The following is a 22,976-nucleotide window of genomic DNA, read 5'->3' on the forward strand; positions in this document are numbered from 1 at the left end:
GTGCTGAAGCTGGAGGGAACAACAAGCTCCAACCAGCTTCAAAACAGTGCTTACAAGCACAAGAGAGAAGATCTTGTAAGCATTGTGCACGTTCTGCTGTCTGGCAGAGGTGGTCGGTCTCTTAGGAAACTAGCTGTAAACCAAAAAAAAAGTCAATATTTTAAGAATGCCTGAAAATTTTCATAAGCAGTAAATTGCAAAATTGATTGTATTTACAAGCACTATTCAACAATAACCATTTATGAAGATGGAAATAACCCTTTAAAAGGGGCGTCTATGTTGTACAATCCCTTTATATTAGAGGCATTATTTAACATTTATCTAGGTAAAAATGTACATATTGTGTATATAGTGTGCACATAGACAGCAATTGACAATAACTGACTCATTGACTTGTATGGAAAAGTGTTGTGGGCATGCTCTATCACCGATGCAGAGGTCACTGTGCAGGGAGAATGAGGAGGTGAGCTGCGTCCATCACCTATTGTAAATGTTGGATCTTATTTATCTATATAGAGATTAAACCATTCGCTGTAATTCTGCTTGTGATGATAATGAAATGCTTGCCAAAGGGGGACAGAGCAGGGAAGATCATCCTAATATTATGCTTAGTGTCTAAAATTAAAATGACAAGATTCTGCAATTGTTTAATAGTTGTAATAATATCAAAAATGTAAATAATAAATACAGTAAAAATTTTGAAAATTATATATATATATATATATATATATATATATATATATATAAAATCAGTAATAACCTATTATTTCAATCAAGTTTTTATGATATATATACAGTACAGACCAAAAGTTTGGACACACCTTCTCATTTAGCAGAAAAAGAAAGGGAAAAATCAGCTCACCCACCTAGAAGATCAACAGCACGGAGCCAGGAGTGCTACCAGACGAACAATGAGGAACCAGGAAGATCGAGCTGAACAAATCTTCTAAAATCCATATTTTACTGGGTCATGCAAAAAATATTAAAAGTCCACCTTGGAGAGGAACAGCAAACGCGTTTTGAACTATAAGTTCTTAATCATTCACCTTTTCTGCGTCGCACAAGGACACGGTGGTTGGAACCAAAGATCTTAAATTTGGACTCATCAGACCAAAGCACAGATTTCCACTGGTCTAATGTCCATTCCTTGTGTTCTCTGTGCTTTGGTCTGATGAGTCCAAATTTAAGATCTTTGGTTCCAACCACCGTGTCTTTGTGTGACGCAGAAAAGGTGAACGTATGGACTCTACATGCCTGGTTCCCACCGTGAAGCATGGAGGAGGAGGTGTGATGGTGTGGGGGGGCTTTGCTGGTGACACTGTTGGGGATTTATTCAAAATTGAAGGCATACTGAACCAGCATGGCTACCACAGCATCTTGCAGCGGCATGCTATTCCATCCGGTTTGCGTTTAGTTGGACCATCACTTATTTTTCAATAGGACAGTGACCCCAAACACACCTCCAGGCTGTGTAAGGGCTATTTGACCAAGAAGGAGAGTGATGGGGTGCTACGCCAGATGTGTTAACTCATAGTTTTGATGCCTTCAGTGTGAATGTACAATTTTCATAGTCATGAAAATACAGAAAAATCTTTAAATGAGAAGGTGTGTCCAAACTTTTGGTCTGTACTGTATATACACATCATAAAAACTTGATTGAAACAATAGGTAATTTTCTGATAATACATTTCCCTTAATAAGAAGAGCTAGAATTATTAAACTACCCACCTTCTGAGAATGTTGCAAATAATATCAGCTGCTTCGCAAATCCACTTTCCTAAGAAAAAACAAAAACCCCACAATAAAAAGACACATTATTATTATTATTATTATTATTATTAGCGCTAGAGCGATTGTCTTAGACCATCAGCCACGCCTGTGGTCTGCGACTGCTGTAAGGGGGCAGGAGAAATGCTTCTTCCCTGAAGATATCCATGGCTCTTCTTTTGATTAGCTGGCCTGTGACGCACTTGTGACGTTGTGCCAGGTCAGTAAATCAAAAAAAGAGCCATGGATGACATCAAGTAAGAGGTAGATCTCCAGCTCCTGTCCAGCAGCCACTGACCACTGTTGTGTCCGATGGACTGGGTCGTGCAAATCGATTAAAACTAACTTTAATTATTATGTATGTTTATGTATATTATCAGCAAATTAAAGGGGTACTCCATGGAGACCAAAAATTATTATAATGTCAATCCCTTCAGAAATCATAAAGACAGCATGAATAGTGTTGTTTCCCATCCTTACAGTACCTGCAATTCAGTGTGATGCTGGAGCTGCTCCTTGGTGCTCCCCCTCCCCTAAGCGACGTCACGTTACATAATCGGGGGTATGGTCTGGTCCTGGATTCTAGTCGTTTCTAGCTCCCTGATAATATCTCCTTCGCTGAAGTCCTATATGAACTTAGCCGCCGGCTTTCAGTCATAGATGTGCAGCCGATGCAGCTTCAGTCACCGCTCAGTGCACAGTGAGCGCCGCCCTGACACTGACTGACAGTCGGCTAAGCAGTGCCTCAATACAGAGCCAGCTGTCAGTCAGTGCCGGGGGTATGGTTACAACCGACTCTCACTATATTCTGAGCAATGACTAAAGCCGCACCACTATGACTGAAAGCCGGCATAAAGTATATTTTCTCCCGGCAGTGGGGCTTTCAGTGCGGAACATCAGAACGCCTTTGGTCTGCAGATTAACCCCATATCTGCAGGTTAATAGAGTTTTTTTTCACATGACAGGTTCCCATTAAGAGTTTTTTTTCATTTTGGTTTTGTACAATGAGGCATTTGTGGTCCATCGGATGTCATATTATGGAGAAATTACTGAAGTGTTGATGAGCAACCTCCCCAGCAGCTTCTACTTACAATCATCGGAGGGCGACTGTTCTCTGCGATCAGCGTGGCGATTACCAGAAGATCATTTCTTAGCTGTCGGTCGTGATGTCTGCAGCCATTTGTGAGTAGACGCACAAAAGAATCCTTCAGTGAACTAGAAGAAGGTTCAAATACATGTGATCAAGCCGCAATGGTGATCATAGAATTCTAGAGGTATTGGAAGGGAATTTGCTTTTTGTTAATGGAGTAGAGGTAGAATATGCCGTGGCTACCTGGTTGGTGGCATTCTGACTGCTGGATCCCCCGGGCTCATCCTCAGAATATATGAGCTGCAGTGCTAATTTGGTGCAGCAGCTCTTTGAAATAATCTGGAGTTTAGTAATTGCATTTAAATATTGTATTTATTGAACTAGTACCATTTAAAAACATTTAAAGGCAATTTGTCACTAGGTCAAAAGTGGGCAGTTCTTGGTGTTATTTTATTTCCGCTGTTCCCCTGATTAATCTGTTTTTTGATTTTTTTTTAATTCGCCATACGGTCGTAGAAATATGGGCCTTTTTATTTACTAATTTTTATGCTCTTTATTGGGGGCGTGGCTGACAGGTTCCTCTGGGGCGTGTCTTCAGGATGCTCTGAATAATTACCCTGTGAGCGCCACCTTCTTGGTAAAGATCATAAAAATTAGCAGTAAATAAAAAGGCCCATATCTCTAGAATAGTATGGGGGGATTTAAAAAATACAAAAAATGGAAAACTCAGTAAAGAAGGCGTTAATAAAATAAGAGCAAAAACGGCCCACTTTTGACCTGCTAACAGGTCCCCTTTAAAGGGGTATTCCCATCTTCTAACTGTATCCTAGATCACTAGGATAACTTTGTAATTGATACCCGCCAAGCCAAGGCCCCTTCTGCTTTTCTCCTGCCCTGCGAACTTCCTCACCCCCTCCTATAGAGGACACTACACCGCTGCCCTGCTCACTTGCAGTTCCCTCTATCGTGGATAGCCAGCAAATCTGCTGTGTAGGAGGAAAGTAGAGACCCAAATCCCACTACTTTCAGGATGTTGTCATCCCCAAAAATTACAATGCGATCGCATACCCCAGTAGTATAGCAAGATATTATAGGATCGGACTACCTCCTTAAATGTTCTGAGTTAGATATGGAAGATGCCATGACACAATAACTAAACTCCAGATTTTGGGTAAGACAAGGTCAAAGTTTTAAAACTTTATAATTTTGGATATAAACAGCACTTACTAGATACATTCGATGTTACTGATCTGATCAATGACTTCTTCCTTTGGCCCATTTTCCAGTAGGTTCCACAAGATCTCAGAGGAACGGAAGAGAAGTTGTCCTGAAGGATCTGCGTCATTGAGACGGGAGCATATTCTGCGGGCGGCATGAGCTCGGGCCATCAGCTTACAGTTCTCTGCATATTACAAATATCATAAACAATTTTATTAATACTTATGACCCGACCAATCAAACAAAGAATTGCCCACCAATGTCAACCTCTTCACCCCCGAGCCTGTTTTCTCCTTTAGGCCAAATATTACAATTCTGACCAGCGTCACTTTATGTAGTAATAACTCTGGAACGCTTCAACGTATCCCAGTGATTCTGTTTTTTCATGACACATTGTACTCTATGTTAGTGGTAAATTTAGGTTGATATCTTTTGTGTTTATTTATGAAAATATCAGAATTGTGGAGAAATTTTTTAATTCTAATGCCCTCAAACCAGATAGTTACAGTATATCTCACAAAATAGATAATAAATAACATTTCCCACATGTCTACTTTACATCAGCATCAATTTTGAAACATCATTTTTTTTTGTTAGGAAGTTAGAAGGGTTAAAAGTTTAGCATCAATTTTTCATTTTTCCAACAAAATTTCCAAAATCTATTTTTTTAGGGCCCGCATGACGTTTGAAGTGACTTTGAGAGGCTTATGTGACAGAAAATACACAAAAGTGACATCATTTTAAAAACTGCACCCCTCAAAGTGCTCAAAACCACATTCAAGAAGTTTATTAACCCTCCATGTACCTCACAGGAATTAAAGCAATGTGGAAGGAAAGAAATGAAAATTGTACTTTTCCCGCAAAAATGCTGCTTTAGCCCCAAATTTTACATTTTCACAAGAGTAACAAGAGAAAATGGACCATACAATTTGTCGTGCACTTTCTCCTGAGTACACAGATACCCCATATGTGGGGGAAAAATACTGTTTGGGTGCACAGCAGGGCTCAGAAGGGAAGGAGCGCCAATTGAATTCTGGAACGCAATTTTGGCTGGAATAGATTGTGGACGCCATGTCACATTTGACGAGCCCCTTGCATGCCAAAAGAGCAGAAACCCCCACAAGTGACACATTTTGGAAACTACAGCTCTTGAGGAATTCATCTAGGGGTATAGTTAGCATTTGTAACCTTCAGGCAATTCACAGAATTGCAAAACATTGGGCAGAATCAATGGAAAACTACAATTTTTTCCACTAAAATGTTGCTTTGGTCCCAAGTTTTTAATTTAAAAAAGGGATTATAGGAGGAAATGAATGGTACAATTTGTTGTGCAATTTCTCCTGAGTACACCGATACACCATATGTGGTCAAAAACTACTTTTGAGGCACAGTGCAAAGCTCCGAAGAGAAGAAGCACCATATTGGAGTTCAGATGTTGCTGGAATGGTTTGAGGGTGCCATGTCACATTGGCAGAGCCCCTGAGGTACCAGAACAACAGAATCTCCCATAAGTGATGTCATTTTACAAACTACACCTCTCAATGAATTCATCTGGTGGTGCAGTGAAAATATTGACACCACATATGCCTCACAGAATTTGACACCATTGGGCGGTAAACAAATAATTAAAATTTTACTACAAAAATGTTGTTTTAGCCCCAGACTTTACATTGTCACAGGGGGAAATGGTTAAAAATGGCACCAAAATTTGTCCCACAATTTCTTCTGAACGTGGCAATACCCCATATGTGGCTGTACAGTACTGCTTAGCGAAGGTGAGACTCGGGAGGGACAGACAGCTATTTGCCTCCTGGAGTGCAGATTTTCCATGAATGGTTTGTGGACTCCATATACAGAGACTCTACATGCTGGAAAAGCAGAATTCCTCCTCAAGTGACCCCATTTTGGAAATTATACCCATTTGGCAATTTATCTACAGGTGTAGTGATGATTTGACTTTATGGTTGTTTTCCAGAAACAAACAGCAGTGGATGTTGCTGAGTGAAAATAGCAAATCTGCCGTTGTAGTGACCAGTACATTATAGTGACCAGTACGTTATGCCAAGCTCGTGCTTCGTGCCCATAAATTAGGCGGGCTCTCATCGCTACAGGAATGCCAAACATGTGGACGTTAACTGCGGTTTAGGCCCATTGTGGGGGGCGAGGAGCCCCAACACTTTTTCAGAGTCATTGTGCTACCAGTAACGTGGGAGCCCCTATATTTCCATTGAGAGATGAAAGCCATGAGTGGAGACTTGCTTTTTTTGTGGAGTTGAAGCTCTTTTTGGGAACATTTTACATAAGCTTTACGCTGAGCACTTACATCGGGGTTTCCATATAAATCTCTGAGTGACATGATTCAGACGAAACCCCCGAGAGATCCATTCCAGGCAGTAGAATTACTCTGGACTCCGTTTGGCCTCTGTTCAGTGGTGTCCTTCTTTTCAGAGGTGCACAAAACGGTGACCGACGGCACTTTTATGAACGCCTAAAAAGATGGACACGGCCGGATCACAGGTCAGACGGCGTCCACAGTGCCTCCATCTGCCTCATTATAAGGAATCTTTCACTGGGGGTTCTGTCTGAATCACGTATTTCAGAGATTTACACGGAAACCCTGGTGTAAGCGTCCAGCGTAGAGTGCAGGATAAATGTGCGCCAAGCCTTACTGCGATCTTTAGGAGGCAGAATGAACAAATCAACAGCAGGTGAAGAAGTAGAATTGGTTTTAGTTATTATTTACGCCTTTCCTCATGCGGTATAAGTGATTAGACGACTTTACTCTTCGGGTCGGTGCGATTACAACGATACCAGATTTATATAGATTTTTTCTGTTTGGTTGCTGTAACAAACTAAGGCTATGTGCCCACGATGCAGAAATGCTCAGGATTTTTTCCTGAGCTTTTCTGCATCTCCCTGGCAGAAAAAAACGCATGCGGATTGTACATGCGTTTTCCTGCCAGGGACATGCGGAAATGAAGTGTTCTTCACTGGCATTTCCGCAAGCGGGTGTCAAGCGCTTTCCAAGCGATTTTAGCATCACTTGGAAAGTGCTTGACAACTCGGTCACACTATATAAATCCATGCAAACAGCATGGATTTATATAGTGTGACCCGAGAGAATGGTTAAAAATAAAAAAATAAACCTATACTTACCTTCTGATGGCCCCTGCAGTCCTGCTCCGCTCCTGTGCTGGCTGCCGGCAGATCGCGGTACGCTGTACTGAAAGACCTGCCGTCACATGACTGTGACGTCACCGCAGGTCCTTCAGTCCTGTGCGATCTGTCAGCAGCCAGCACAGGGAAGGAGTCCGGGGGCCGTCGGAAGGTGAATATAATCTTTATTTTTTATTTTATTCTTTTTTTACAGCTTTTAATGGTACCTGGGTGTGGAGGAGTATCTCCTGTCCTCCACAACCGGGTACCATCCGCACATTAGAACGCACCAATTACGCAAGTACAGATGCAGTCTTGTGGAATTGGCGCGTTCTAATGCAAGTCAATGGCGGCGAACACGCAGCACTTCCGAAAAATAATTGGTAGTGCTGCGTTTTTTTCCGCAATGATAATCTGCAGCAGAAATTTCCGCAGCATGTGCACAGCGCATGCGGATTATCATTGGGGAACATGGCAGGCCTTCTACCATGCGTTTTTAAGCATTTCTGCAGCGTTTTTGCCGCTGCGGAAACGATTAAAAAACGCATCGTGGGCACACAGCCTAAAAGACGCATTTTTTTTTGCAAGTCATTTGAGGGCTTGTTTTTTGCGGGACGAGTTGACGTTTTCATTGGTACCATTTTCGGGCACATAACATTTTTTGATTGTTTTCTGTTATCATTGTTGGGAGGCAGAATGAACAAAAACCAGCAATTCAGGATTTTTTTTTTAATGCCGAAAAATTGATATGACAGCTTTATTCTTCGGGTCAGTACGATTACAGCGATTCGACATTTATATATATTTTTTTAAGTTTTGCAGCTTTTACACAATAAAAAACTATTTTTTGGAAAAAGAATTGTTTTTGCAACGCAGTATTCTGAGAGCTATAACTTTTTTTTTCGCTACAGAGCTGTATGGTGACTTGTTTTTTGTGAGGCAAGATTGCGTTTTCAGCTGTACCATTTTGATTTACATTCATCTTTTTGATCGCGTTTTATGCCACTTTTTGTTGGGCAGTATGATGAAAAAGCATAGTTTTTTTTATGGTATTCACTGAGGGGGTTAACTAGTGTGAAATTTTTAGCGGTCAGGTCTTCCGGATGCGGCGCTACCAAATATGTGTACTATTTTTTGTTTATATTTTTTTTTCAGAAAAATACTGTACATATTTATGGGTATTATAGATTTTTTATTTTGTGACTTTTTCTACAGTTTTTATTACTTTTTTATTTAGTCCCTCTTTGGAACTTTAACATTTATCACTCTGATCACTGGTATAATGCATTGTAATGCACCTACTGACAGTAGCCTCTTAGACCATGCTCTGCTCATGGTCTAACAGGTTTGCCGCAGCTGGCAGACCCGGAGGTCGTCATGATGATGATCAGGCTCTTGCAATAACGTCGCGGGAGTGCCGACTAGACGAGAGAGAGCACCCTCCCTCTTGCAGCCTCCTAAATGGTGCAATCTATATTGAAGGCGACATGTAGGGAGTTAAACAGACGGGGGCGGTGCGGGCACCACTTCTGGTTATGAGAGATGGGTCTGGGCTATCATGTAAGCCAAGCTCCGGGCGACAATCGTGCAGGCACAGCTCATCTACCACCCACGATCACCCTGACGTACTTATACGTCATCGGTCGGGAACCCCTATCCAACCATGATGTATAGGTACGTCAAATGTCGTGAAGGGGTTAATGTCCTATTGGAAGACCCCCTTTAAAACCAAATATAACCTATTTAACAAAGCTGATGTGATGCAGCAGGTGTATAGGTGCAGCATACGTACCGGTGGTGCTTGATAAGAGCTGGAGTACTTTCAGAAGTGCCAGCTTCTCTTGTAAGTTGTTCTCCACTATAGCCAAAGACAAAACGAGGGTTTCTGCCAATCCTCCCACTTCAGCCATCTGTAACTTGTAGGTGACACTTGTTGGTCGAAGGCCTGTTATGAAATTTTACATATTTATATAATTTAATATTATATTAACTGGCCATTTTATCAATTGCTAGTTAGTTGAGCAAACTGATCCGCAGGACCATGGTCCAGCGGCAACATCGGTAGTCCATGGAGCCAGGACCAGAGAGAGCCCTGAGAACCTCATCATACATATGAGAATTCCCGGCGCCTCTTCTAATTAGAAGGCGTGGCGTCAAGTGTGCGTCTCACCATAATGATGACGTTACAAAGGAGCCAATAACCAAAAGAGGAGCTGGGGATGCCAGCAGGTAAAGGAGCCTCTGGCTTGGCAGTCATGGACTACTGATGTGGCTGATGGACCAGGATTCTGCAAATCTTTTTGCTTAACTCTAGCGATATCAGTTCTTGTTTTGCTAGATACGCAGCAGATTTCCTATTCATATTTGTGCCTGGATTGGAAATCTGCTCTATATTACAGTAGCAGCATAGTGGATGAGAATTTATGTAATTGGATCCAGATATTGGGGAGTAAAAAAAAAAACAGGGTATACAAAATCTCTCAATCTCCATTTTGGCTAACAGGCCATAAACGGTCTTGCTGACCATTATTGGCACCCCTTCATTTTTTTCATAGACTGTACAATATCTTCAGAAATAAATGGAAATGTACCAAAGTTATATCCTCAGGATTTTTTAATTAGTGGTCCAAAGTAATACAACAATAAAACATTGTTTTTCAACTTCCATGTTGCAATTTCAAAGAAGAAACAGAATAAACAGCATGTGCAACAATAAAGGCACCCCTAATTAATACTCGGTTGCACACCCTTTGCTGACAGCCTCCAGACGTTTCTTGTAGCCATCTATAAGCTTCTTGCACTTCTCAGATTGAATTTTCTCCCGCTCTTCCTTTGCAGTTTGTTCAAGCTCTTGAATATTTGCAGGTTCTTTTTCCCAATGACAGATTTCAGCTCAGCCCAAAGATTTTCAATGAGATTGAGGTCAGGACTCATTGCTGGCTATTTTAAAACAGTCCATTTTTCTTTTTCAACCATTCCTTTGTACTTTTGGATGCATGTTTTGGGTCATTGTCTTCCTGGAGGACCCATGATCTTCAACTCACAACAAGTTTTCTTACACTGGGTAGGACATTTCGCTCTAAAATCTCTTGATGATTCTCTGATTTCATGATTCCTGTGATAAGGTCAAGGCCTGGCCTCCAGTACCAGATGCAACCCCACAGCATTATGGATCCTCCACCATGCTTAACTGTAGGTAAGGTGTTCTTTTCCTTATAAACTTCATTGTGCCATCTGTAAACAGACTGTTGCTTTGCATTGCCAAAAACCTCTACTTTTTTGTTTCATCTGTTCACAAAACATTTTCCCAGACGGATTGTGGCTTGTCAAGGTACTCTTTGGCAAAGATCAGTCGTTCCTTTTTATGTCTTTTCTTCAGCAATGGTTTCTTCCTTGGCCTTCGCCCATACAGCTCTGCTTGGTTTAGTGTGTGGTGTATGGTACTTGTTTAAACCATGACCCCAGACTGTTCTAGGTTGGCCTTCACGTCTTTGAATGTTTGACATGGTGTTTTTTCCACTATTCGCACCAACCTTCAAAGACATCTCTTGTCAATTTTCCTCTTTCCCCACATCCAGGGAGGTTCCTGATGGTTGCATGCTTGGCAAACTTCTTAATAACAATGTGCACTGTTGAAACTGGGATACCAAGGTTTTGGAGATGGCCTTATACCCTTTGGCAGTCTTGTGTTTGCTAATAATATCAGCTCTGATGCCCTCAGACAGCTCCTTTGTCTTCGCCATTGTGACAAAGGAACAGGGCCTGCCATGTGGCTTTTTAAAACACTGAAGTCATCATTCATGGGCTAATTCATGTCACATGGGCACCGACAATTAATCTCAGGTGAATCTCTTTTGTGATTTACCACAGGTGAGTCAAAATGTGTTTCCACACTAAATTAATGTAAAGGCTGGTAATACCAGTGTCACAGCAAGCTTTAGGTTTTTCTGTTTTCCCCTCCCATTGTTTTTGGTTTTAAATCATTGTTAATCATTTGCTCTTTTGTATTTAACATGAGTCTCTATACAGAAAAACGTTCACTTGATTCATTTTTTCGGGAGATATTTCACATTATGTACTTAAACTTCATGGGTGCTAATAACGATGAGCAGGACTGTAGTAAGGGGCACATAGTGAGGGGTCGCCAAATAGTTATCCTACAAATATAAATCTGCATAAAACATACTTCATTCAAGAAAATTGCACTTTTTTAAAATTTATTTTAATAAAAATATTAATTAGCAAATGCCAAATAATTTACCATCCGTTGGCAGCTTTGTAGACTGTGGGCTGTAAAAATTGGCAACTGAATTGCAAATCTGTATTCTGACTTGAGAACTTGGCACCCGCATCAGACAACCTGGAGAAAAGAAAGTGCAGATTAAAACCGGTAATTCAGCTAATGAAATTAATTAAGTGTGGAATTAATATAATATGTTTGTTTAACCCTTCCACGCCCCAAACTATGTGCTGGATGAGCTGAAGAGGCCCGAGAGATTGTACCATTCATAATATCATGGATTGTTTTATTTTTCTTGAATGACACATCTTCCAGTGTACCTGTCATTTCTGCAGATTTTTCAGAATAAGTTGTCATCTGTGTGTACATGAGAAATGACGCTATATCTGACCATTATGTGACTTATATCCTGCATTTTTTCACTAGTTTTCTACTCTGTAGGCTCTCTCCCTGATTTTCAGTTGTCTCTGTGCTAGTGGGTGAAGACTAGCTGCTATGATGTCTCCCATACACAGCACACACAGAGAGTGTAAAAATAATAAAAGATGTGACTTTTGGAAGAAGGGGAGGAAAAAAACAAAAATTCAAGAATGATACCTGGCTGCAACAGGAAGGGTAGAATACTGCTGTCACAATTGGCATCTGAGGAGTTAAACTGCTGCGATCAGAGCTTACTCTGATCACAGCAGAATCCTTTTAGGTTTCAGCCGTACAACATTACTGACATCCACGTCATATGATACATATGGTACAAGCTTGATGGCCTGTCCTTGGGCTAGGGCACCAGATGTAAAATTACGAATAAACTCTTTAACATAGATGTAAACATAAGCAATGTGGCAATTTGGTACAGCTCACCTAGCTGGGATAGTGACTCCACGACGGTTTGTGCATACAAGACTTCATCTGACATCTTCTCTTTCAGGAAAGGCAGGCTCCAGACACAAGAGACAAGAAGACAAGTCAGGAGATTCTGTTATCTCAATCTGACGGAAACTTTACATCCAATGACAATCTTATTAGTGAGTAAATAGTTCTAGACCCGCAGACTTGTCACCAGATTTCACAATACACAACTGCATACATTATTAAACAGACCTGATTAGGCTGGTGTACTTACTGTGATAATTCATGTCTGAATGACTGTATAATCCTTTATCAAAGTTCAATTCAATCTATGTTCACCTAGCCAGATTGACATATCCTCAGTGTCTCTCCTCCCTGCTGCTGAATCTCTGCCCACCTGGCCTGTCAGCTCCTCAGTGGCCCTCGTCACTGATGCTGAATCTCCATACCTAACCTGATTGTCAGTTCCTCAGTGGCTCTCCTCACTACTGCTGCCCATCTAAACTTATTGTCAGCTCCTCAGTGTCCCTTCTTCCTCATGCTGAGTCTCCATACCTAGCCTGATTGTCAGCTCCTCAGTGTCCCTCCTCACTGCTGCTGCCCATCTAAACTTATTGTCAGCTCCTCAGTGTCCCTCCTCCCTGATGCTGAGTCTCCATACCTAGCCTGATTGTCAGCTCCTCAGTGTCCCTCTTCACTGCTGCTGCCCATCTAAACTTATTGTCAGCTCCTCAGTGTCCCTTCTTCCTCATGCTGAGTCTCCATACCTAGCCTGATTGTCAGCTCCTCAGTGTCCCTACTCACTGATGCTGAGTCTCCATATCTAGCCTGATTGTCAGTTCCTCAGTGTCCCTCCTCCCTGATACTGAGTCTCCATATCTAGCCTGATTGTCAGCTCCTCAGTGTCCCTACTCACTGATGCTGAGCCTCCATACCTAGCCTGATTGCCTGATAAATCTTCACCCACCTAGGCTTATTGACATCTCCTCAGTGACCCTCCTCCCTGATGCTGAATCTTCACACACCTAGCCTGATTGACAGCTCCTTTGTGTCCTGCTGCTGAGATTTCACACTGCTCAGTACAAGCTGCGGCTGTCAGTTGGGCTGGGTGGACAGAGACTGAATACACTAGGACTCATGAGCTCTCTCACTCCTTAACTGGACTCATAAAATGCTCATCCTAATATCAGGATTTTTAACATGAATTTTCAAAAGTAAGTACACCAGCCTCATTTGGTCTAATGTATCTATTTATTAATGTATGCAGATTTTATTTTGAAATTTAGTGACAGATCTGCTTTAAAGGGAATCTGTCAGCAGAATTTTGCTACCTCATCTGAGACCATCATAATGTAGAGAAAGAGACCCTGAATACAGTGATGCGTCACTTAGTTTATTGAGTGTAGCAGCTGATACACAATCAGAGTTTTTAGATGTAGCAGAGTTTAGAAAACCGTAGCTTTCTGTGTTCATTGTCTATTAACAGTGAGCTGCTTATCAGAGGAGAGGATGTGGTCGGACCACTTGGCACAAGGCAGCTAGTCTGTGCAGTGATAATGTCCTGGTGATAAAACATTCAATGTATGGAAACAACAGCACACAGCCTAATAAGTGACAAATCGCTGAAATCAGTGTCTCAGCTCCTATCTCCTGCTGTCCTCAGATTACATAGCAAAATCCTGCTGACGGATTCCCTTCAAAGGAGACATGTCAGAAGAGGATGTAAAGGGATTCTGCCATCTCTTTATAAATGACATCAATACAATGATTCTTCCGAGATGTCTCCACTTTTCAATAAACCACCCAAATGTTCCAAGAAATTTAGCAACAATTCCTTTAAAAAAAAAAAAAAAAAAAATGTTTATTAAATAAAAGGTGGACCACATAAAGAGAGGAGCAAACAGCACCCCACAAGGTGCTAACTTTTCCAGGAGACCTCCACTGAAAAAAGATGGGGCTGATGCAAACATTTATTTAAATGACCCAGAAATATTGGCAACTATGTATATAGCATTGAGCTCAACTTGTTATATTAGGCTACGTTCTCACGATGAGCTTTTAGGGCCGTTTTTGATGTTGACGATTTTCTGCATCCATTAAATAAGAAAAGTTACTTTCATTTTTTCAAAAATACTTAGTCAAAAACTCATCGTGGGAACGAAGCCTTATAGAACTCTAAAAGAGCAAAGGTCAAAAATAATTTTAAGAACATGAGCTGTTAAATCAACAGAGAGGATGATACACCATTCTTCTTGAGTTTTTTTTATTTTAATTTTTAGCAAAGAACTAAGGGAAACGGTTGAATCAGAGATGAAGCATGGTGGGCAGCACGGTGGCGCAGTGGTTAGCACTGAAGCCTTGCAGCGCTGGGGTCCTGTGTTCAAATCCCACCAAGGACAACATCTGCAAGGAGTTTGTATGTTCTCCCTGTGTTTGTGTGGGTTTCCCCTGGGTTCTCTGGTTTCCTCCCACTCTACAAAGACATACTGATAGGAAATTTAGATTGTGAGCCCCAATGGGGACAGTGATGATAATGTCTGTAAAGTGCTGCAGAATATGTTAGCACTATATAAAAATAAAGATTATTATTAAAGAGAAGAATTAGGGCTCATAAAGACGTCCATGCAAATTGATCCGAGCATGGACCAAAATGCACGGACTGGCCGCAGCTCTCTCGACTCATAGAAATACAGGAAGCTGTCATGCTCGGGTCAAGAGACCCGTGGTCAGTCCATGCACTGCAGTCTGTGATCGGACTGAGATCTATAGACATCTGCATGAGCCCTAAGGCCTCATTCACACGTCAGTGTTTGTATGCCAAAACAAGGAGTGGAACTTATAGAGAAAAACTATTGAAAGATTGACGCCTGTTCTGTGTTTTGGAGACACTCCTGGTTTTGGTGTACAAATACTGATCAAAAATACTGATGTGTGAATAAAACCTAAAAGTTGGGTGCAGGCATACATGACTCCAAAATGGGAGTGACGTGTAGCAGTTTGGACATGTGTACCGTCTCATTCTGAATCTCGATAGAAATCTCAGCATTCTTCTGATTTTTGGAAATCTATTCAATAAAATCAAGTCTCGTGTTCCCCTGGATAAGGGTTGTGTACTGTAGAGGAAAGTCTTGAAATAAATCATGAGAAGAGGCGGCGGGGGCTTTTTATCCTGTTTTTGAACATCCCTCCAAAAAGTTACCAAGTATGTCTTTGGTTTCCATTATTAAATGGAGTTCAGCTGCAATACCAAACACAGCCCATGGACAGGAGTGGCGCTGTTTCTAGCAAAGAAATGATATATCGTAACTTTTTGTTACACTGGACATCCCCATAGAAGACAATGGGGTCAATTTATTAATGTTGGTGTTGTACATGCTCGTCTGAATGAAGGGGTGAGGTGGAGTAAGATGCGTGTAATTGATTGCATCCTGACACAGGGGTGCGCCTCGCCGAGAGTGTTACGCTAGTGGGGTAACTTTTGGAGAATTTGTGGAGGGAGCATCGCCACATCCTGTCCCGTCCATGCTGCGCCCAGTTTGGTGGATCTGGCAGGAAAAAGACAAAAGTTGCACAATTTTGGGTGGTGCAAAAAAAGTTGCAACTTTTCAAAAAAAGTGTTTCATGCCATAAATCTGGTGAAAAACACTTTGGTGATTAATGGGGAATGTATTTTATGGAAAGAATCACTACTCCGAAATGTCAAAGTAGACAGAGCACTTACCCGAACAGCTTGACAACGTCGCACACTGGATCTATGAAATCTTTATGGTCTTCTATCTTTGTCGCAGAAATGTTTAATAATTTCATGATTTGGGGTAAATCTTTTAGGACCTTTTATTCTTTTAAGTTAAGGAAAATCCAAATGACTATGATAACATTAAAGGAGTATTCCCATCTCTAAGATCCTATTCCAATATGTGGTAGGTGTAATAATAATAATATTAGCTAATACCTCCAATTACAAATGTAGTATAGTTCTTATGATAAGCTATGTTGCTTACCCCACTGCAGTAGCTTAGGTATCCGTGGTTACCCCAAAATGGTATCAATAAAAATGTCTTCTCGGTGCAAAAAAAATAAGCCCTCACCCAGCCCCAGATCCCGAAAAATGGAGACGCTACGGGTCTCGGAAAATGGCGCCATTTTTTTTCACCACTAAAGTAAAAAAGAACCTATACATGTTTGATATCTATGAACTCGTAATGACCTGGAGAATCATAATGGCAGGTCAGTTTTAGCATTTAGTGAATGTGGTAAAAAAATAAAAACAACTGTGGAATTGCACTTTTTTTGCACTTTGAATTTTTTCCCCGTTTCCAGTGTCGTTCAAAATTAGAACTCGTGCCGTAAAGAATATGCCCTCATACGGCCATATTGATGGAAAAATAAAAAAGTTATCGCTCTGGGAAGAAGGGGAGCAAAAAACGAAAATGCAAAAATGGAAAATCCCAAGGTCGTGAAGGGGTTAAAGTGATAACGCATATTAATAAGGGTATGATTTGTAGCTGATTCTGCTCCAAAATCCACATAACAAAATCGTTTCAAATTCTCTCTTTATTGATTTTAATAAAAAAATTCTCACAATAACATTTTGAAAAAAAACAGCACCAGGTGCACTACGGGGATGTTCCTTATTAAAGAGAACCAGTCAGTAAGATTAATCCTCCCCAAAACAAAAAGCTAAATCCATTAACATTTTATATCTCCTATCTGTTGCTGCATTTCTAAGAAATCATTGTTTTAATTCATAAACAAATAAAGCGCTAAGGCTGTGTGCCCACTATGCGCTTTTCAAGCATTTTTGCTGCGGAATTTCCGCAGCGAAAACGCTTAAAAAAACGCTTGGTAATACGTGCCCATGGTCCCCAATGATAATCCGCATGTGCTGTGCACGTGCTGCAGAAATTTCCGCTGCGGATTATCATTGCGGAAAAAAACGCAGCATGTCCATTCATTTTACAGACACGCAGCGTAATTGCTGCCATTGACTTGCATTGAATCGCATAATATCCGCATCACTACATGTGCACATGCGGATATTAAGCGATTCAGTGTGTGGATGGTACCCGGGTTTGGAGAAGAGGAGATTCTCATCCAGACCCGGGTACCATAGAACCTGTAAAAAAAAGAATTTAAAATAAAAAATAAAGATTATACTCACCTTCTGATGGCCCCTGGCCTCCTCAGCGATGCGTCCGGTCTGTTGTATGGGTCGCGGTGGTGTGAAGGACCAGCCATGACGTCATTTAGAAGTGACAGGTCACGCGACCGCCGACGTCAGCAATCGCGTGACCTGTCACATGACTCAATGACGTCATCGCAGGTCCTTCACACCACCGCAACAGACCAGACGGAGCGGAGAAAATGCCGGGGGCCATCAGAAGGTGAGTATAATCTTTATTTTTTTATTTTTAACCATTCTTATTCTTTTTTTTTAACTATTACTTGGTCACACTATATATGCCGGTTGCATGGATTTATATTGTGTGACCAAGTTGTCAAGCACTTTCCAAGTGATGCTAAAATCGCTTGGAAAAGCGCTTGATAATCCGCATGCGGAAATGCATGCAAAAACGCTTGACAAACGCTTCTACCTGGCGGGATAAACGCATGTAAAATCCGCATGCGTTTTTCCTGCCAGGGAGAAGCGGAAAAAATATGCAGCATTTCTGCATCGTGGGCACTTAGCCTTAGTGCTCGGAGTGTGACAGAGCACTTCTCAATTCTCTGCCTCCCGTGATTGTTTCCACACCCAGCACCATCTTTTTTAGCTTGATGGACAACTCGCCATCTGATTTCCAGATAGTGAGCAATCAATCACTCTAAAGAGGCTGGTCCTAGACCGAAAAAACAACCTGGGGAGGCTGAGGCTTTGGGAAGTGCTAGGTCACACCCAGAGCACTAAAAGCCTCATTTACATATAAATTAAAATGCTGATTATTTGGGAGTGCAGCAACAGATAAAAGATATAAAGGTGTCAATGAATTTACATTTTCAATGACCTGCAATTAAAATAAACTGAGGATTTCTCCTGTCCCCACTATTCTATTACATCTACAGGATGTTATATATTTGTTCTTGAAACAGCAAAAAAAAAATCAAAGAAGTCTTGCAGAGAATACAGGGGGTTCATCTCTAGCTGATCTGTTCAATTTTCAACTGGAGATTGTATGATGGAAACGGAGATAGGTCACAGGCGTATAACAGACAGGGCAGATGGGGGAGGCTCCTGCTGCAGACAGTTGTCTTGCAGCCAGACAGGACAGTGAGGAAGAGGAGGGGATCATTGATGATCTCCTGAGACACAGTGAAGATTTCTTTATATATTTCTCAGTTTTAACTGCAATATAAGATAAAATAGAAGGACATTTATGGAGGGATTGATAGGGTATTATTTTATTTTTGAGCATTTTCTTTGTTTATTTATTTTAGTTTTTTTAATACTGAATTAAAAAGATACAATGCCGTTGTAGTAATGCTTGCCGATTTTCTTTAAAGCCTTCATATGTCTCTCAAGTAAATCTTTCTGCAAAAACAAGAAGAAGAATAGTGATTTACTATTTAATATGCCTGGACAAAGACCAATCCCGCTGACATACTGTATGTATCTGAAGAAATGTCAACCGAGATAATACTATTATCCTCATAGATGGATGTTGTCGGATGGAGATTGTAAAAATAAGCACTTTATGCAATTTACTACTAATTAAAATTTTCAGCTGATATTAACAGTTTCTTTTGTTTACAGATTGTTGCCTTGGAGACCGACCACCGCTACGGCCCCTTTAATTAAACGAAGCTGGATTTGGCGTGACTCTGAAGTTCGCTCACTATTTGTAGGTGTAGGAAGAAGTGGTGCAGAAAGAAAGAAGAAAGAAAGTACAATCACCCTGTGACTTACGGAGAATGGACCTTCAAACAATTTAACCACGCGATCTAGATCCATGGGTTTAAACTGAATGGCCTGTAAAAAAAGAAAGAAAGGAACAACAATCAAACATAGAAACAAAAAAAAAACAAAAACTTATTTTTTCAATTTTAAGGGAAGGTATCACATTGAATATGGTGTCTGATCTGCTGGCAGCATGGTATAGAGCTGCATGTTATTACGCTTAGGAGTCCAGGGGGTGGTCTCTTAGTGAAGAAGGCCCGCCCCCTGGACTTCTGAACAGAGAAAGGGCAGAGATTTCAATTAGTAAAATACAAGTTTTACTGACTCTTTTACCACAAAACTATAGAAATTAATCTTCTCAGCTGTTCTGCTCAGTTTTGGAAGCATAAATCAGATGACAGGTTCCCTCTGAAGGGAACCTGTCAGCAGCTTATTGCATATGGAAGTAGCGGTATGACTGGGTATGGGCTTGTCCTCTTATAAAAATTATTATTTTTTTTTTTTACTAGCGATCCGATGTCCCACACATGAGCGATCTAGTGTTGAAGACACGGTAAGTGCATTGAGGGCGTGTCAGTGTGCTAGGAAAAAACAGTCCATGTGCATTGACACGCCTTTAGTGCACTTCTGTCCTAATTTGCATATGGCTTTTACACCTTACTTCTCATGACTGGCACATTGGATCCCCACAAAAATGGTATCCTTTACATTGGGCGGACAACGACCCAACACAGCCATACTACTACTTCCTTATGTAAAAACTTGCAAATAAATTATTCTTATTATGAAAAAATGCATCAGAATGACAGCCTATGTCCTTCACCAAAGATATTGAGTTGAACCTTAAAACCACCAATAAGCTCCAGAGGTATTAGAAACATTCGACAACCTACTCGTCTGTACACAGGTGCTATACTGCCCCTATTCGCCTGTACAGAGGTACTATACCGCCCCTACTCACCTGTACAGAGGTGCTATACCGCCCCTACTCACCTGTACAGAGGTGATATACCGCCCCTACTCACCTGTACACTTGTGCTATACCGCCCCTACTCGCCTGTACACAGGTACTATACCGCCCCTACTCACCTGTACACAGGTGCTATACCGCCCCTACTCACCTGTACAGAGGTGCTATACCGCCCCTACTCGCCTGTACAGAGGTGCTATACCGCCCCTACTCGCCTGTACACAGGTGCTATACCGCCCCTACTCGCCTGTACACTGGTGCTATACCGCTCCTACTCACCTGTACACAGGTGATATACCGCCCCTACTCACCTGTACACTTGTGCTATACCGCCCCTACTCGCCTGTACACAGGTACTATACCGCCCCTACTCACCTGTACACTGGTGCTATACTGCCCCTAGTCGCCTGTACACAGGTACTATACCGCCCCTACTCACCTGTACACTGGTGCTATACTGCCCCTAGTCGCCTGTACACAGGTACTATACCGCTCCTACTCACCTGTACAGAGGTGCTATACCGCCCCTAGTCGCCTGTGCACAGGTACTATACCGCCCCTACTCACCTGTACAGAGGTGCTATACCGCCCCTACTCACCTGTACAGAGGTGCTATACTGCCCCTACTCACCTGTACAGAGGTGCTATACCGCCCCTACTCACCTGTACAGAGGTGCTATACCGCCCCTACTCACCTGTACAGAGGTGCTATACCGCCCCTACTCACCTGTACAGAGGTGCTATACCGCCCCTACTCGCCTGTACACAGGTGCTATACCGCCCCTACTCTCCTGTACAGAGGTGCTATACCGCCCCTACTCACCTGTACAGAGGTGCTATACCGCCCCTACTCACCTGTACAGAGGTAATATACCGCCACTAATCACCTGTACAGAGGTGCTATACCGCCCCTGATCACCTGTACAGAGGTGCTATACCGCCCCTACTCGCCTGTACAGAGGTGCTATACCGCCCCTACTCACCTCTACAGAGGTGCTATACCGCCCCTACTCACCTGTACAGAGGTGCTATACCGCCCCTACTCGCCTGTACACAGGTGCTATACCGCCCCTACTCTCCTGTACAGAGGTGCTATACCGCCACTAATCACCTGTACAGAGGTGCTATACCGCCCCTAATCACCTGTACAGAGGTGCTATACCGCCCCTACTCGCCTGTACAGAGGTGCTATACCGCCCCTACTCGCCTGTACACATGTGCTATACCGCTCCTACTCACCTGTACACAGGTGCTATGCTGCCCCTACTCGCCTGTACACAGGTACTATACTGCCCCTACATATCATTTGAGGCACGTGAGATTTAAGTCTTGTATGTTTGGGTACATCCACCAACTAAATTAAGGTTAAAAACTCGTTAAAGGGGGACACTCTGCAGTAAGGGCTCCTGCCCTGGTGGTCTCAGCATGATCATGTATTATATGGTCACTCATGTAACTGAATACTTTCACTTTCAGCGTACCACTACAATTCCTATGGAGTGCTAGCTTTTATTGCTGTTGGTTTCCACTGCCAGACCCAGAATACTGACTGTCCGCAGCTCAGCAGTAGGGCCGGCTGTCAGTCAGTGCTGGGGGCACGGTTACAGACGCCACTCTCTATAGACAGACCGGTGACTGAACCAGCGCCGGCACCACCCCCGTGACTAAAACCCAAATGCAGTCAGGAGGATGATTTTTTTCTTATTAAATACATTTTTATTACACAGTAATACAAAAAAATACAAAGTACAAACCCCTACAAGTATTGAGTGCATTTACTGAACATACATTTCAGTAGGAAAACATTTCGGATTTTAAATACATTTTTCAAGCTTGTATTCTAATTTACTGAGATAATGACTTTTGTGTTTTCATTGGCTGTAAGCCATAATCATCAACATTAACAGAAATAAACACTTGAAATAGATCACTCTGTGTGTAATGACTCTATATAATATATGAATTTCACTTTTTGTATTGAAGAACTGAAATAAATTAACTTTTTCATAATTCTAATTTTGTGAGAAGCACCTGTATACAAACTCCGGGACTCTGTGGCCCAATGGCTCACATAAACCTGAAGCCGGTGCGGCTTTGCGTGGATCAGGATACCCTGCCATCCCTACATTAATGAGGGAAATGTGTGAACAATCTGGTAATTAAGTGGACATCACATTCATCCCTAAATTAATGGGTGGAAAGATACAGTGGAAAACATTTAGGGATGCCGTCAGTCACAGAAGTGGAGAAAACACTCCAGGTGGTGTCCGCAGCATCAGTCCACCTATTTCTGGCATGGGAGAGAGGGGGCCACATGTTTGTTAATGCTGGAGGAGAAACCACCTGTTGGTGGCGCTACAACTGAAAGCCAGATAAACCTAGCAGCACTTCAGGGGTGTGCATGAATCAATCCCTCCTCCTCACTGTATGATCATATAGGGGAAAAAGTGGCGTCAGGTGTGATTGTCTAGACCTGAGCCTGCTCCATACAAGGCAGATGTCGGCTGTGTTATACAGCCGGCATATGCCTGCAACAATAGCGATCGGGAACAAGCTTCGATCATCGCTGTTTAACCATTTCTATGCAGCGGTCAGTCGTTTACATGGCTCAGTTGCTGATGCGTATGTGCCCCTGTTCTCATCGATCCCCCCCACCACACAATCGGGAGGCGCCATTGGGTTGCTACTGCTGCCAAGGACCTTGTGAAGGAACCTGTTGCCGCCATCCTTGGTCTGCAGCTGCCTGGGGTTTCATAGCAGAACCTAATTTTCACTGTATATAGAACAAGTGATCAAA

At 42.1% G+C, this 22,976-nt stretch overlaps 1 protein-coding gene across 2 annotated transcripts in view; it reads right to left on the minus strand.

Annotated features, from left to right (window-relative positions):
- Positions 1 to 22,976, minus strand: part of CFAP69 (cilia and flagella associated protein 69) — a 50,576-nt gene that overhangs the window by 26,669 nt on the left and 931 nt on the right. For both annotated transcript variants that reach the window (XM_073677450.1, XM_073677451.1), the window contains exons 2-10: positions 19,219 to 19,281; positions 18,778 to 18,843; positions 16,039 to 16,148; positions 12,330 to 12,406; positions 11,493 to 11,591; positions 9,024 to 9,176; positions 4,085 to 4,259; positions 2,859 to 2,982; positions 1,729 to 1,777 (exon numbers count right to left, since the gene is read on the minus strand). In XM_073677450.1, coding sequence (XP_073533551.1) covers positions 1,729 to 1,777; positions 2,859 to 2,982; positions 4,085 to 4,259; positions 9,024 to 9,176; positions 11,493 to 11,591; positions 12,330 to 12,406; positions 16,039 to 16,148; positions 18,778 to 18,843; positions 19,219 to 19,281 — 916 coding nt within the window. The remainder of the gene's footprint in view (positions 1 to 1,728; positions 1,778 to 2,858; positions 2,983 to 4,084; positions 4,260 to 9,023; positions 9,177 to 11,492; positions 11,592 to 12,329; positions 12,407 to 16,038; positions 16,149 to 18,777; positions 18,844 to 19,218; positions 19,282 to 22,976) is intronic.

Source organism: Phyllobates terribilis, unplaced genomic scaffold (assembly GCF_046119375.1).
Source record: "Phyllobates terribilis strain yellow unplaced genomic scaffold, ASM4611937v1 Scaffold_4__5_contigs__length_816908805, whole genome shotgun sequence".
Taxonomy (NCBI): domain Eukaryota; kingdom Metazoa; phylum Chordata; class Amphibia; order Anura; family Dendrobatidae; genus Phyllobates; species Phyllobates terribilis.